Below are 15,499 nucleotides of genomic sequence, written 5' to 3' on the forward strand. Positions count from 1 at the left end.
GGGTCTCCATCCCAGGACTCAAGGATAATGACCCTAGCCGAAGGCAAACACTTAACCAACTGAGCCACTCAGGTGCCCGATTTTTTTTTTTTTTTTCCTTTTTAAAAGAGAGAGAGCGGGTGGGCGCAGGGGTGTGAATGTGTGTGCAGAGCCCTACATGGGGCTGGATCCCATGACCCTGAGATCATGATCTGAGCTGAAATCAAGAGTCTGACACTCAGCTGACTGAGCCACCCAGGTATCCCAGTGAACAGATTTTTGTGTGGACATAGGTTTGCATTTCTCTAGGGTAGATACCTGGAAGTAAGATTGTTAGGTGGTGCGTGCTTAACTTTATAAGAAATTGCCAAACTGTTTTCCAGGCTGGTTGGTACCATTTTGGGCTGCCACAGCCATGTATTAGAGTTCCAGTTCTGCATCCTTAGCAGCGTTTGATATTATCAGTCTTTTTTTATTTTAGCCATTCTGTTAGGTATGTAGTAGTGTTTCATGATTTCAGTATTCATTTCCCTAATGATTTATGATGTTGCACATCCTTTTGTGCATTTATTTGTCTTCTGTATATCCTGTCCACTGAAGTGTCCATCTTTTGCTTACTATTTTCTTACTGTTGACTTTTGAGTGTTTATATTCTGGATACAAGTCCTTTGTCAGATATTTGATTTGCTAATATTTTCTCTAGGTTTGTAGCTTGTCTTTTCATTCTCTTAACAGTGTCTTCACCAAGGCAAAAGGTTTTAATTTCAATGAAGTCAAATTTATCAGTCTTTTTCTTTTTAATGGATCATGGTTTAATATGTCCAAGAGTTTTTTGCCTAACCCCAGGTCATGAAGATTTTCTTGTTTCTTTTTGATTTTTTTAAGTTTCTTGGCTTACCTTTAGAGGCATGATCCATTTTTATGTAATTTTTTTTATAAGGTGTGAGGATTAGGTTGGTGTTCATGTTTTTGCTCATGGATATCTAATTGTTTGAATATCCTTTGTTGAAAAGATACCCTTTCTCCATTTAGTTCAGATCCAGTGATAAGTCTTGAAATCAGATAGCGTGAATTCTCCAATTTTGTTCTTTTTCAAAATTGTTTTAGCTATCCTTGTTCATTTGTCTTTACAACTTTGCATTTACTATTAAGGGTGTAAAATAACATATTTCATTCTCTCATTTCCTAACCAGAATCTATTTTTAATGCCATGTGTATATGTTTGTGGTTATTTTGCTCAACACAGTGATTTTTTTAATCTTGCTTACATTTGGCGGGGGGGGGGTCTTAATACATGGCCAAAATAATATGCATTCATTACATTCTTTATACATAGAAAAGTAATAATATAGAAAACCTATCAGTGTTAGAATCAGCCTGTTGATGTTTATCAGAAAAATTCTGCTTTGGGGCGCCTGGGTGGCACAACGGTTAGGCGTCTGCCTTCAGCTCAGGGCTTGATCCCGGCGTTGTGGGGTCGAGCCCCACATCAGGCTCTTCCGCTATGAGCCTGCTTCTTCCTCTCCCACTCCCTCTGCTTGTGTTCCCCCTCTCGCTGGCTGTCTCTGTCTCTGTCAAATAAATAAAATCTTTAAAAAAAAAAAAGAAAATCTTTAAAAGAAAAAAAAAAAAGAAAAATTCTGCTTTGATTTTGATTGGGCCTCCCTTGAATCTATAGAATTGTTGGGAAAAATTGTCATCTTCACATTATTGAGTCTTCCAGTCTATGAACATAACATATCTCTCCATTTATTTAGCTCTTCTTTGATTTCTTTCATCAGTATTTGTGTAGTTTTCAGCACACTAGTCCTGTACATGTTTCGTTAGATTTACACACGAATTATTATTTTTTACCTTGGGATTTTTCACTGTAAGCAGTCATGTCTGTAAGTAGAAAGTTTTATTTTATCTGTGAAATGTCTTATTGCACTAAGACAATATGAGGTTGAATAGTAGTAGTGGGAACATTCTTGTCTCATTTCTGATTTTAGGGGGAAAGTATTCAGTCTTTCACCATTAAGGATGATAGCTTGTAGGCTTTATTTGCAGATACCTTTTATTAGATTAAGGACATTTTCTTTTTAGTTTGCTGAGTTTTTGTCATGATTAGTTGTTCAATGTTATCAAATAATTTTTCTGCATCTTTTGAAATGATCTGTGGTTTTTTATCTTTAATCACTTGGTATTGCGAATTGCTGTCATTGGTTTTCAGTATTGAAACAGCTCTACAGTTCCGGGATTATACTTGGTCATGATGTGTTATCCTTTCTGTATAATCCTAGATTCAATTTTCTGTTATGTTATTGAGGATTTTAGATCTGTGTTCATGAGAGATATGTTTGTTGTGAGTTGTATTTCTTGAGATATATGTCTTTGTTACAGGATAACACTGTTGTTTTAAAATGAATTGGATAGTGTTCCCCTCGTTTTTCTGGAATAATTTGTGTGTAATTGGTATTATTTCTTCCTTAAATGTTTGGTGTAAGAAAACCTGGAATTTTATTTGTTGGAAGGCTTTTAACAACAAACTCAGTTTATTTAATAGATCTTAGGAATATGCAGGTTATCTGTTTCTTCTTGAGTGAACTTGTGTCTTTTAAGGAATTTTCTGTTTCTTTTATGCTGTTGGTATTGACATTTTAAACACCAAAAAAAAGTTTATATTGAGACAGTTGTTTGGTGGCTACATGTTCATCTTTTGGTGGGAAGATTGTACCCATTCTACCAAAACTATTTTAAATCTGAGAAGCAGCATAGTGTTGTAGTGAATAAAGTGTAGATTCAGAATCAGACCAAGTTACGTAACTTCTACTGCTTCAGTTACCTCATCAAAAAAAAAAAAAAATGCAGATACATAATAGGAACTACCTCATAAGGTGGTTGTGAAGAATAAATGACATGATTCATGTAGAGTGCTTGTTAAGCACTAAATAGTCCCATTTAAAAAAAATTATTTTCATCACTGTTATCTCACAGTGGTATCCCATAACAGAGATTTTACTTCAAACTGTTCAGTGTTCCAGACTACAGAATCTTTTCTTTTTGTTTTAAATTGACATTTTCTACCTTTTTAACGCCTTGTCACATTTGTGGCCTTTAACTAGGAACATCTTCTTTCTAGCCGTAGATAACCTCTTTTCATCTGTCTCCTCTGAAAATCACGTGTACTTAGATGCATGCACCTATACACATCTACACACAAACATTATTACTGTTTCCTTTTCTTTCCGTTATTTTTAGTTTCCACATTAGAACAGTGACAGTGCTGATAAATGGGAAATATGAAAATAATTGTTTTTGCCACCCTCGGCAGTATTGAATTCAGCAAATACATGAATGTGCATTAATAAACCACCTGGATATCTTGTCTAAATAGTGTTTCCTGGGCCTGTTTCCAGAGAGTCTCATCCAGTCAGGGTGGGGCCCATGACTGAGTTTCTGATAAGATTGCTGCTGCTGCTGCTGATACTGTTGTTGGGGGACTGCGCTTTTGGGAAAGTCTGCCACAGCTTAGTTAGAAGTTGCTGGGGTAGTCAGAGTTTGATTGGAAAACTGTTATAAATATTCAAGACTTCTTCATTAAACTAGAATATTGGGCATGCCATTTAAGCTCTTATTTTCATTAGTGATTGATCTCTTTATCAGACATGACCTTTATTCTCTTAAAATATGCCTGTCAGTATACCTGTTGATATTTTCTCTCTCGTGTGTCTTTGAACTAAGATTTCCTAAGGTCCAGTCAGGTCTCATGTTAAAAACCCTTCTTTTATACATTTTTCACTAATTAGTGATTTTAAGGAAATATAAATTTAGTGTATCTGTTTTCTTTATTATACCTAAATACATCTTTGCACATACAAATTTTCTTGATTGATACTTTTTTTCCATTGTAGTTTAAAAGAATTTACTTATGAGAAAATGTGTATATGTAGGTAGCTTTGAATCTTTAAATGTGTTAAATATGTATTTTATCTGCATTCAGCCTATAATAAATGATTGAAACAGTAATAAAGTTAAGATGTTTGAGGAAGTATCATTATCTTTGAAAAAAATCTTTAAGCCATTTTCAGTAGAACTTTGAAGTAGTATAACTTTGAATGTATTTTTGGTTATTTTAGCAGAGGCCTATGCCATGGAACATTTATATCTTTATTTCTATTTTAGGTGCGTATAGCAGCAAAATTCATTATTCATGCCCCTCCTGGAGAATTTAATGAGGTGTTTAATGGTGAGTGTTTAATTCATAGCACTAAGGCTTAAAATATCAAGCACTCCTTTTTTTAAAAGAATAAATTGTACAACCAAAAGAACTAAGCTAAGGGAGGTAGTATGTTGAAAAATCTGTACTTTCTGAATTATAGTGAAAATTTTTGTCAATATGGATTTCATAATGGCTAGAATGTAATTATGATATATATGATAATTATGTTTGGGTAAGCTAACCACCTTAAAAGAGTAATATTAAATTTTTTTAAAAGACAGAATTTTAATTGTAGCTGTTTTTTGGAATTGTGAAATGCACTTATGTATTCCTTTTAAAGAAGAACCTAAAATAATATGAACAACCAAAAAAAAGCAGGGGGGAACATTGTTTCACTATGTTCAGAAGATGAGAAAACATGTAAAAACTAATTTATATTTTACAAATTAGTTCACAGTATGCCTTTCTTTAAACCTCAGTGGCAAACATTTTTATAGTTATCTGCCATAGATCAGAAATTTAAACTGTTATACAGTCTCCTGGTTGCTGTAAAAACTAACAGTAGCTCCTCTTTAATAGTGAGAATGATGTGGTTGAAACAGTCACCGAGAAAATGGCCTGTAGTGATCTTCTTTCTTACAAAACTTTTCTTAAGCAGTTTTAAGAGTAAATTACCATAGGTACTGTAAATGTGTTATTTCTACTTATATGTATTTGGCCTTCACTGTCTAAAATTAAAACTAATTTTCACAGGACTCTTCAATTTTATTTTTAAAACATTCTATTCCAGAGTAAACTATTTAAAAATGTTTATAAAGAAGTTTAATCACTCATTTTCATTCATAGTATAAGATATAATGGAATCTCACCTCAAAAAAGATCAGGTTTAAAGTAAAAAAATTTTGTAAAGTTAAAATTACCCTTGAAAATTTCTTAAATCTTCCACAAACTACAATCCATGATTTAATGCATACAGTTACATATGATAATTTTTATGCATTTAAAAATTTAACCACTGAGCTACACTTAGAGAAAGAATGGTAAGTCTACACTGTATTCTGCCTTTTAAGATAACTGTAAAACCTAAAGTAGTGAATTGGGAAGTTGGGAGAGAATTAAGTTGGGAGAGAATTCACAAATATTTCTGCTTCCTGTGGGGTTTACTTCAGCCTCTATGTTCCTTAGGTTCAAAAGTTGGCATGTAACTTGAATTAATAATGGTGAAACTGCACTAACGTCAGTGACCCTCAAACTCTTGTGTAATTCGTAGAACCAAGAATAAATTGTAATTCTAGGTGCTTTTCACTGAATGTTCTTACCTTGAATTAAACGCCCTACAAATTTGTTAATCAGAAGGGCCATAAAAAAATGTATGAGTCTTAGAAATTGCTTTCCTAAGTCTCACTGGAAATTGATATTGGTAAATCCTTTGTTGAGGTACAATAAATTTGGACATTTAGGATAAGCCATTCAGTAGGCTTGGGGTAGAGAATAAGCTATGGAATAGAAGTGGGGTATAGGATATTATGTAAGTTTTAAATAGGGAGTATTTTAGAGTTAAAAAGGAATTAAGTATTTGAAGGGGAAATGTCATGATTTGATTATTTTCATTGCTATTTTTGTTGATTAAACCAGTGTGATGATTCAAAGAGAAGCAACAGATTTCAGAATTGCACAGTCATAAAATCTTGTTAGTTTAGTCTCCAAAATACTGTTTCCTAGACTGGCTGTTAGAATCGTTGAAACATAAATATCTGGTCTTCATTCTCAGAAACTGATGTGGTAGATCTCGGCAGGAACTCTGAAATACAGGTTTTTTTGTTGTTTTCTGTTTTTTGGTTTTTGGTTTTTTAAATGCCTTGTACTCACCCCCTTATGATTCTGATGTGTAGCCTGGCTTGGAACCACAGCCTGATCCTTTTTTTAAGAGTAGATTTTATTCAAATTCTTTTGTCTTTCTATTTCTTTTTCTGTACTTTTCTTATAATAAAAACTTTCCAGAGTAAAGCTAACTGGATCAAATAGATCCTGCTTTTAAATTTTTTTCCCATTTAGAGCTGGAAAAGCTACACTACCAAGCAGTACCACTGTTAATGATTATGTTTTAAATATTGAATATGAAAGCATCAGATTTATCAAATAGAAATATCCCCAGTTTTGTGAGATAAGAATAACTAAAATTTTAAATGTCTGTATTTTTTAGAATAATTTTTTAGGCAGCAGCTTCCATTGTTTAAAATCAGTTAGTTTAGAAATCAAAGTAGTAATATTTAGTGGTTAGCGAAAGAGATTATTTTTTAAATTGGGGCCTGCTATTGAGAAGAGGCATGTGAATAGTCAATATTTTTTCTTTTGGAGTAGCTTTATAATTTGTGTAGAAATGATTCGTAGTCATTCTAAAATTTCCAAAGTGCAAAAATGGACCTAAAACTCATATAAAATTCTGCCCTCTAGGTCTCCAGTGTTCGTAATACTTCTAACATCTCTCAGTTTAGAGAGATATATAAGATATATAACATTACATAAATATGATAATACTATGTATACTGGGTTTGCCCCTTCCTGTTTATCATGTTATTGATATATTTCATGTTGATAAATACACATTTATATTTTTTTTCACATCTACGTTGTTTTTAATGGCTGCTCAATTTTACACTGTTTACAAGAACTATATAGTCTGTATTGTATTTAACCAGTTCTTAATGAAAGATACTTAGGTTATTTGTGTTCTTTTCATTCAATGAAAAGATTAGGATATATTGTAGTATGCACTTTATGATAGCAACTGTATAAAATAGCCAGGTGTGTAGGAAAAATAAAGAAAATATACCAAGATTAGAGTAGAATTTTGTTTGGTGAAATTATGTGATTTTTTTTCCCTTATTGTTTTACAGAGTGCTTAGATTTCCCAATAAAAGTATTATTTTTAAAGTTATGTTTTAATGATGAGTAGGCAAATGTCTACATAATAATTGAGTCTAAAATTAGAACAGAATTAAGAATCAATAACCAGAGTGAGATTGCTAAATCAACTAAAGCAGTTATCCATATTGAACTAAATGTATTCATCTGTTGTTTGAACATGAGCTGTCTGAGGACAGAAATGTCTACATCTGCGCTCTGTTCGCAAGCTGTTATCTTGCTTATTCCCTTTTTGTATGAAGCAAATTCATTTGAAACTCATGCTAATGTTGTCAAACTAGGAGGCAGACATCTTCTGCAGCTCTCATCAGACGATCTTTTTGATGGAGCTTATCTCCACTTTGATTTCTTGGAAATACATTACAGTCTGCCTACATTGGCTATTAATTAGTAAGGTATAAAATAACATGTACAGGCTTCCCCTGCTGTCTGAAAATAGAGCGTTCTATGAAATCTTTCATAAATCGAAATGGCATAAAGTGGAGAAACCAGTTACCATTTGGTAAAAGTGAAAAATCTCCTTGGATTCCATTCAGTTAGTAGAAACAGGTAAAAGCCAAGTAGCGTAAAGTGAACTTTCAGATAGCTGGGGAAATTTATATTTCTGTTTAATTCCCTCTCCTGTTCCTAACCAATATCTTTTAGAAAATAATACCATGGTGTATTTCTGTTGTTATTTTTGTCATCAGAGTAAAAGTTGGATACTGCTTACCTGTTGGGTGGTGGGGGGGAAGAGCGGGGAGTGTTAATACATGACCAAAGTAATCTGCATTCATTACATAGAAATTTCAAACATATAAAAATAATAATATAGAAAACATAATACTTGTTTTGCAGATGTTCGGTTACTGCTTAATAATGATAATCTTCTCAGGGAAGGAGCAGCTCAGTAAGTATTACAAATTATATTAACTAGTGACATGATAAGAAAAAATGTTTTAAAGGTGGTTTTTAAGCACTAATCCCTGAAATAGATATTTGCACATCAAGTTTAAATATATATCATATGCATGTACTTCGCTAGAAGTGAAATACTTTTGATGAGGTTTAAATATATTTGTGTATTATATGTGTGTACTCAGCTAAAAGAGACATTTTTTTAAAAAAGATTTTTATTTATTTATTTGACAGAGATAGAGACAGCCAGCGAGAGAGGGAACACAAGCAGGGGGAGAGTGGGAGAGGAAGAAGCAGGCTCATAGCGGAGGAGCCTGATGTAGGGCTCGATCCCATAATGCTGGGATCATGCCCTGAGCCGAAGGCAGACGCTTAACCGCTGTGCCACCCAGGCACCCCTAAAAGAGACATTTTTGATCACAGGGACATAGGGACACAATTACAACATGAAATTCTCTATTCATTGAGTATTTGGCAGTGGCTTATATACTCAGTACTACATTTTGGCATTTGCAAGGTTGGGTAAAATTATCTGGAAACTTTGATATTTTAAATTGTGATTGCTTTTTTTTAATTTTTAATTTTATTTTTTACATTTTATTTATTTATTGGGCAGAGAGAGACATAGCCAGAGAGGGAACACCAGCAGGGGGAGTGAGAGAGAGAGAGAAGCAGGCTCCCAGCGGAGCAGGGAGCCCGATGCGGGGCTTGATCCCAGGACTCTGGGATTATGACCTGTGCCAAAGGTGGACGCTTAACAACTGAGCCACCCAGGCGCCCCTGTGATTGCTTTTTTATGCAGGTTTTACTATCTGTTAAGTGTTTGACCCTAATAGATTTTCAAGAATTAGGAGTTTTATTCATTCACAAATACCTAATACAGTACCTGACACATATTCAGTAAATATTTACTGGATTTGTGAGCAATTCAAATAACTAGGCAGTTCTAAATCCTAATACATCACCTTTGGACCAGTGACCACAATCATGACAACTGTCTTAGGATTTCAGAGAAATAATTGATTCTCTTCTCTGTTCCCATCTCCAAAAGTAAGGTGGGGACTTATATATTAGGCTAACCAGTTCTATTACTCATTGGGATATGATGAATTTAAACAGATTTTAGGTGCCTTGCTAAGAGTGTTTAGTATCCATCCAGGCACCTTGTCTCACCCTAATATTCTGCCCAATATGTGAAAGCCTGAACAATGGGGGAAATTTTATCTTACTCTATTTTTGTAATGTTTCAAGGCTTTATCAGATCTGTCCATTACAGTTAGCCCTAATGAAGGTAGAGGTTCGACAGACTTCTAGGCATATCTGGTTTTGCTTCTGATTTAAACTCCTCTTATTTTTAGTAGCAACTATTATTTGTTTTTAATTCCAGTATAATTAACATATAGTGTTATATTAGTTTCAGGTGTACAATATAGTGATTCAGCAATTTTATACATTAGTCAGTACTCATCACAATAAGTGTATTCTTAACCCTCTTCACCTGTTTTGCCCTGTTTATTACTTTTATTGTGACAAAATGTACGAAATATGAAATTTACCATTTTAATTATTTTTAAACATACAGGTCTTTGGCATTAAGTGCATTCACATTGTGTAACCATCACCACCATCCATCTCCAGAACTTTTTTTATTTTCCCAAACTAAAACTCCATACCCATTAAACAATAATTTCTCATTCTCCCCTCCCCTGTGCCTCTGCTGACTGCCATTCTGTTTTCTGTCTCTATGAATTTGACTTCACTAGGTGTCTCATAGAAGTGAAATCATACATTATTTGTCATTTGTGGCTGGTTTATTCTACTAAGCATAATGTCTTCAGGGTTCATCCATGTTGTAGCACATGTCAGAATTTGTTTCCTTTTTAATGCTGAGTATTTATATACCACATTTTGTTTATTCATCTGTCAATGGACATATGGGTTGCTTCTATTCCTATTAATTATTTTATTAAAGTACTTTATAGAAATCAATTTACTCTATATCTTTGACTTTAGTGATTAGCTTCTGGGTGAATGGCTACTTATTCCTAAGTTCTTTAAACCTTATTTAAATTATTTGTATATTCAAGTAAAATTAATTTTCTTTTGACAAAAATCTTATGGAAGTAAAGAAGATGTACAGAATTTACCACTTCTAACAGTACTTTCAAAGTACTTTTCCTCTCAGTTCTCTGTGGTAAATAAATGTGTGGGTTGTTTCATATAGATGCAAGAATTAGTGGCTTTTTTTGTTACTAGTTAAGAAAATGAGAAACTTGTTGAAAGAACAAGAGTTTTTCCTCAACAGAATAAAGTTTAATGAAGGTCAAAGAAATATTCATAATTACATTAAGCGGTATGAAATAGCCATACATTTGACCCAAAAATGATTAAAGTATTGAAATTTTGTTTGTCCAAAGAAGTACTTATCTGATGATGGCTTTTACATTTAAATTAAATAAATTGGATTTGTTCTAAAAAGAAATTAGAACGTGAGCTACATTTCTCTTTTGTTATGAAATATTTTGGGGACAGTTTGGTCCACATTTCAAGAGATACAGACATTGAAATGCTTGATACTGTGATATTCTAAGAAAATGAGTCTGAAGAAATGAGTAATTAATGATAAAATGTTTATTGTGTGATACCAAGAAAAAAACATAAAAACCTTAAGTAGAAATTTCAGATTATCCTGCATGTAGTTACTCTGTCAATAAGTGATTGCTAACTAGATGAACACTTAAGAGAAAATGTTGATTCTTTTTGTTGACTTCAGTAGTACTTCATTCCAAATTTCTCAGAACTGTTCATTTGAATTCATTTTGTAAGCATCTGAGAGTATCTGTGAAGTGAGAAATATACCTTAAATCATTGATTGACTTTAGAACTATGAAACTGTGGTTCACAGTGTCCTCTTTATGAAATAATTTTCAAGCAAAGATAGTATTATCCTCATTGTTCACTAGACTTGGTTCTGAGTTACTTTTAAAATGTCTCCAAACTTGGTTTCACCCTCTAAAGAAGATTCATCACCTATCACTGAGTCCGTCCAAAAAACTATGTAACACAAGCTTGCAAAGCATTGTAATGAACATTTAGAATGTGTCCAGTGACAGTTTAACCAGAGTAAGTGCATAGCTGTAGTTGAATTTCTTTTTCAGTTTGTGGTCTTTGATACTGAATTTCTTTTGTACAAGTACTTCTCTTTCGTACATATACGTACTTCTTTCTTCCTTTTTTTCCCCTTTTCCCTGTTGCTTTAACTCTTTTAATCTTATTTTTCCCCTCTTGTCTTTCTGCAAGGGGAACGTGGCTATTATTCTTAAGAGTGGTTTTAGTGGGATATTATTCCTAAGGGCACAAATTCAATGTGTTTCATAGAAGGTAAAAGTAGACATACTGAAGAGTCAGTACTCTCAAGTCTGACTTTTAAATACCCAGAAAGAGCCTTTTATTCAACTGACATGAATGCCAGACTTACTATGATGAAGAGGTAATATAAGTCTCTTAGGGATTTTTATTATTTTTTTTATTTTTTTTGACACAGACACAGCAAGAGAGGGAACACAAGCAGGGGGAGTGGGAGAGGGAGAAGCAGGCTCCCCACTGAGCAGGGAGCCTGATGTGGGGCTCCATCCCAGGACCCTGAGATCATGACCTGAGCCAAAGGCTGACGCTTAACCGACTGAGCCACCCAGGCACCCTGAATCCTACTTTCTAAGTGATCTAGAATACTTCTTTTTTTTAAATCTCAATTAGTTTTGAGATAAATTCACTTAGGGTTAGTAACCACCTGGCTGTGTTGAGGCTATTCCTAGGAAAATTATAGTTTTAATGAATTAAGAAAATCAGAAGTGAATAGATACTGCCCTCTCCCCCATCGTGCATTTCTATGTTTACTCCCATCTTTTTTGAACATGCAGTGTCAGGAGTTTGACAGGTAGTAATTTAATTCTGTTCTGCTATTTTTACCTTTACTAATCTGCTGTTAATTTATCAGTGATGGCTTTGTTTAACCAAACATTCCTTTCTAAAGGAGGCTCAAGTAGCTAATAACCTGAAAATTCAGTGGATGTTTTGCCATCTAGAACCTTCTAAGTAGATTAGGTTGACAGATGTATTTCTAAATTTTGAAATACTCAATATCCTTTCTGTTAAGTGTAGAAGAAAAATCCTCGGGTTTTAGATTCAGTAAAATATAATATGGTCCTTACATATTTTTCAGATAATTTGTTGTACTATGAGAATCTTTCCTATAAATGTATCACATAATTATGTAGTATTTCTCATATGATAGTAGAGAGGGGCTTTATTCTTGAGTCCATCTTGTCACCATTTCTTAGTTCAGACTATTCAGCAGTTCTAACATGGACATTTGCCTAATAACAACCTGCTTTTTTTTTTTTTTTTTGGCTCTAGTTGCTCTTGTGTCCAGTTGTCATAGACACTGCTGCCAAATTAATCTTCTTTAGAGGTATTTAGGTTCTTCTTTCTCAGAAAGCTTCAGTGATTCTGCTTTGCCTCCCAAATAAAGTATATTCTATCAATCAGGGCCTTTCACTTTAATTCAGTAAATATAATTGAACACATGCTATGTGTCAGGCATTGATCTTGATGCTTTCTGTGATGGGGACCTAACCTGTCTTCTCATGTGTTTTGTTTATCCTGGTCCCTCTAATTGAAATACTCTTTTCTTCCCATCCTTCCAGTTTCTGCAGGAGAGCCTACTCATTATTTCAAGGCCATTTCTTAGTGTCAGATTTCTAAAGAAATCACCCCTGAAGGTCTTCTTATCCTTGCCTGAATGAATATAATTTTTTGAAATGTATATTCTCCTTGATGCTTTCTTTATTGGTCATTGTCTTATAGTACTTTCTACTTTGTGTTATGGTTATGTTTATCTGTTCTCTCTCCTACCCAACTGTAAATCCTCTGACCATAGGATCTGTCTGATTACTCTTTGCATCTCTCATAGGATCTACTCTGTTTCCTGGTATGTTGTGTACTAAATATATACTCGAGTAATTAGATATATATCTTACAGATGGCTAACCTGTACTTTCAAGGTATTGAGTGAAAGGACAAATTATATTTACTGTTTAAACTCTTTTGCTAAACATTGAAGGCTGCATATCATCATCAGTTTTAAAAATAGCCTTTTCTATATAGTATTTATATTTACTGTAAGATCAATAATAGAGAATTATAATTTTATTTAACTTGCCATGTATAGTGCAGGAGATTTATTGACAAGTGAATTGTTCATGCTATTTTAAGAGTTTTGTGACTTTAAATAACTGGCCTTTTTCTTTTTTAGTGCATTTGCACAGTATAACTTGGACCAGTTTACTCCAGTAAAAATTGAAGGTTATGAAGATCAGGTATGTTTCATATGAACACGGGATCTAACTTTTCTTTGTTTCATTTATAATGGTTAATATATTCTGCAAGAACTGTGAAATGGTATGTTTAAAGATAAAATATTCATTTAAATCATAGCCTCTTACGGGCAAAGTAATTGAAAATTTGGGGTTTTTGTTGAGACCGATAATACTACTAGCAGAAAGTCCCTTTTAGAAATATTCAAATGTAATTCTTTTAAGATTTTAGAAAAATAATTGCTTTAAATCTACTTTCTTGTTTTTTATAGGGAAAAAATCCTATATTAATCCAAAATCTAGAATATATATTAGTAAGATTTATATCATATTTTGGTTGCTCTGGAATTCTACAGTTCTTCATGTGAGTAACTTAGCATTTAGTAATTATTAAATCTTTTCTTTCCAAAGTGAAAGTTAGAATTGCTAAGCTAAGGAAAGCCACCAAAGGTCACTAGTTTGGTTTTTTTTGGGTTTTGGGGGTTTTTTTGGTTTAGAGTTATTAATAATCGAACAGTGATTATACTAATTCATATTGTGCTTGTGTGAAGCACAACTTAACGGGTAGGTGGAACATGAGAGAGTTGTAACAATTAGTTATTAGTGGCTAGATATGCCAAGCTTACATTTGGCATTATTTGTTATGTAATATGTAGTCTTGTATTTACAGGGGGAAAAGAGAGCCTAGACAGAAGATGACTTATAACTGCAGAGAAAACAAGCGTATATATATATATAGACATGCATGTGTTTATATACACATATATGTGAAGCTATATAGTGTTTCACTTTATGAATCTCCTATATTTATTTTCTTTCTCTTGGGAGATTTTGGGGTTTTTTTTTTTTTCTTTCTTTCTTTAACTGTAAACAAAGCTGTATTGTAAATCTTTGTACCTTTGGGCACATTCACCACTATTTTCTTAAAATACGTCCCTAAAAGAAAAGATAGCTCCCAAACTCATTTATGAACTTAGCATAATATTAATACTTAAACCTAATAAAGATAAAACAAAAAATCAAACTCTAATCTCACATATGACCGTAGATTTAAAAACTTTAAATAGATATTAACAAATAGAATCCTGGGATATATCAAAAGAGTGACAAATCAAGACTAAATAGAATTTATTACAAGAATGCATGAGTGGTTCCGTGGAAGGCAATATATTGGTCTTACCTGTTAACCAACAAATGAAAGAGAAAAACTTTATGATGCATCAGCAGACAGTGAAAAGGAATTTGAAAAATCCAGCCGCTAGTCATTATTACAAAAACCCTGAGTAATCTAGGGATAGAAGAAGACCTCTTAAATATAGTAGACTTTTTAGCAAAAATCACGGTAAATATCATAGACTACAAACACTAAAATAATTGTAGTTAAAATAGAAAAGTTGCCAGGTTTGTCTGCTTATTATCTAACCTAATGGAGGTATAGCAAATAAGACAAAAGAATGAGAACTTTTAAAGCTTTAGAAAAGTAAACTCCTAGGTTACATGATTTATATAGTCAACCTCCCAAACAAAAGAAACTACTAGACAAACAGTTTTGTGAGATGGCTGAATTTAAGGTAAGTATACAAAACTCATTAGCTGTCCTCTATTGCGCCAAATAACTACTTTACATTAGAAATGGTTGGAGGGGGAGGAATTCCTTTTAATTGGTAAAACTGTGCATTAACCTAAGAATAACCTTAACTAGAAAGGCAAAGGATTGTGAAGACAATGGTGGTTGTCTTCTTAAAACACAAAACGCGGGGGGCGCCTGGGTGGCTCAGTCATTAAGCGGCTGCCTTCAGCCTTCAGCTCAGGGCATGATCCCGGTGTTCTGGGATGGAGCCCCACTTCAGGCTCCTCCGCCAGGAGCCTTCTTCTTCCTCTCCCACTCCCCCTGCTTGTGTTCCCTCTCTTGCTGGCTGTCTCTCTCTCTCTGTCAAATAAATAAATAAAATCTTAAAAAAAAAAAAAACTTAAAAAAAAAAAAAAAAAGGAAACCTCAATTAAAAAAAAAAAACACAGTGTGAACAATGGAAAGACAGACAACACCATATTCTATTTTGAAAATAAAAAGTTAAATTATTTAAAAATTATTTAAAAATTATATAAAATTTTTTATTAAAAT

General features: G+C 33.3%; 1 protein-coding gene across 1 annotated transcript in view; it reads left to right on the forward strand.

The window, feature by feature from the left end:
- CAPZA2 (capping actin protein of muscle Z-line subunit alpha 2) overlaps positions 1-15,499 on the forward strand; it is a 56,257-nt gene that overhangs the window by 24,907 nt on the left and 15,851 nt on the right. The window contains exons 2-4 of the mRNA XM_034670953.1: positions 4,144-4,207; positions 7,943-7,994; positions 13,317-13,380. Coding sequence (XP_034526844.1) covers positions 4,144-4,207; positions 7,943-7,994; positions 13,317-13,380 — 180 coding nt within the window. The remainder of the gene's footprint in view (positions 1-4,143; positions 4,208-7,942; positions 7,995-13,316; positions 13,381-15,499) is intronic.

The sequence above is a fragment of the Ailuropoda melanoleuca genome, chromosome 1 (genome assembly GCF_002007445.2).
Source record: "Ailuropoda melanoleuca isolate Jingjing chromosome 1, ASM200744v2, whole genome shotgun sequence".
Taxonomy (NCBI): Eukaryota; Metazoa; Chordata; class Mammalia; order Carnivora; family Ursidae; genus Ailuropoda; species Ailuropoda melanoleuca.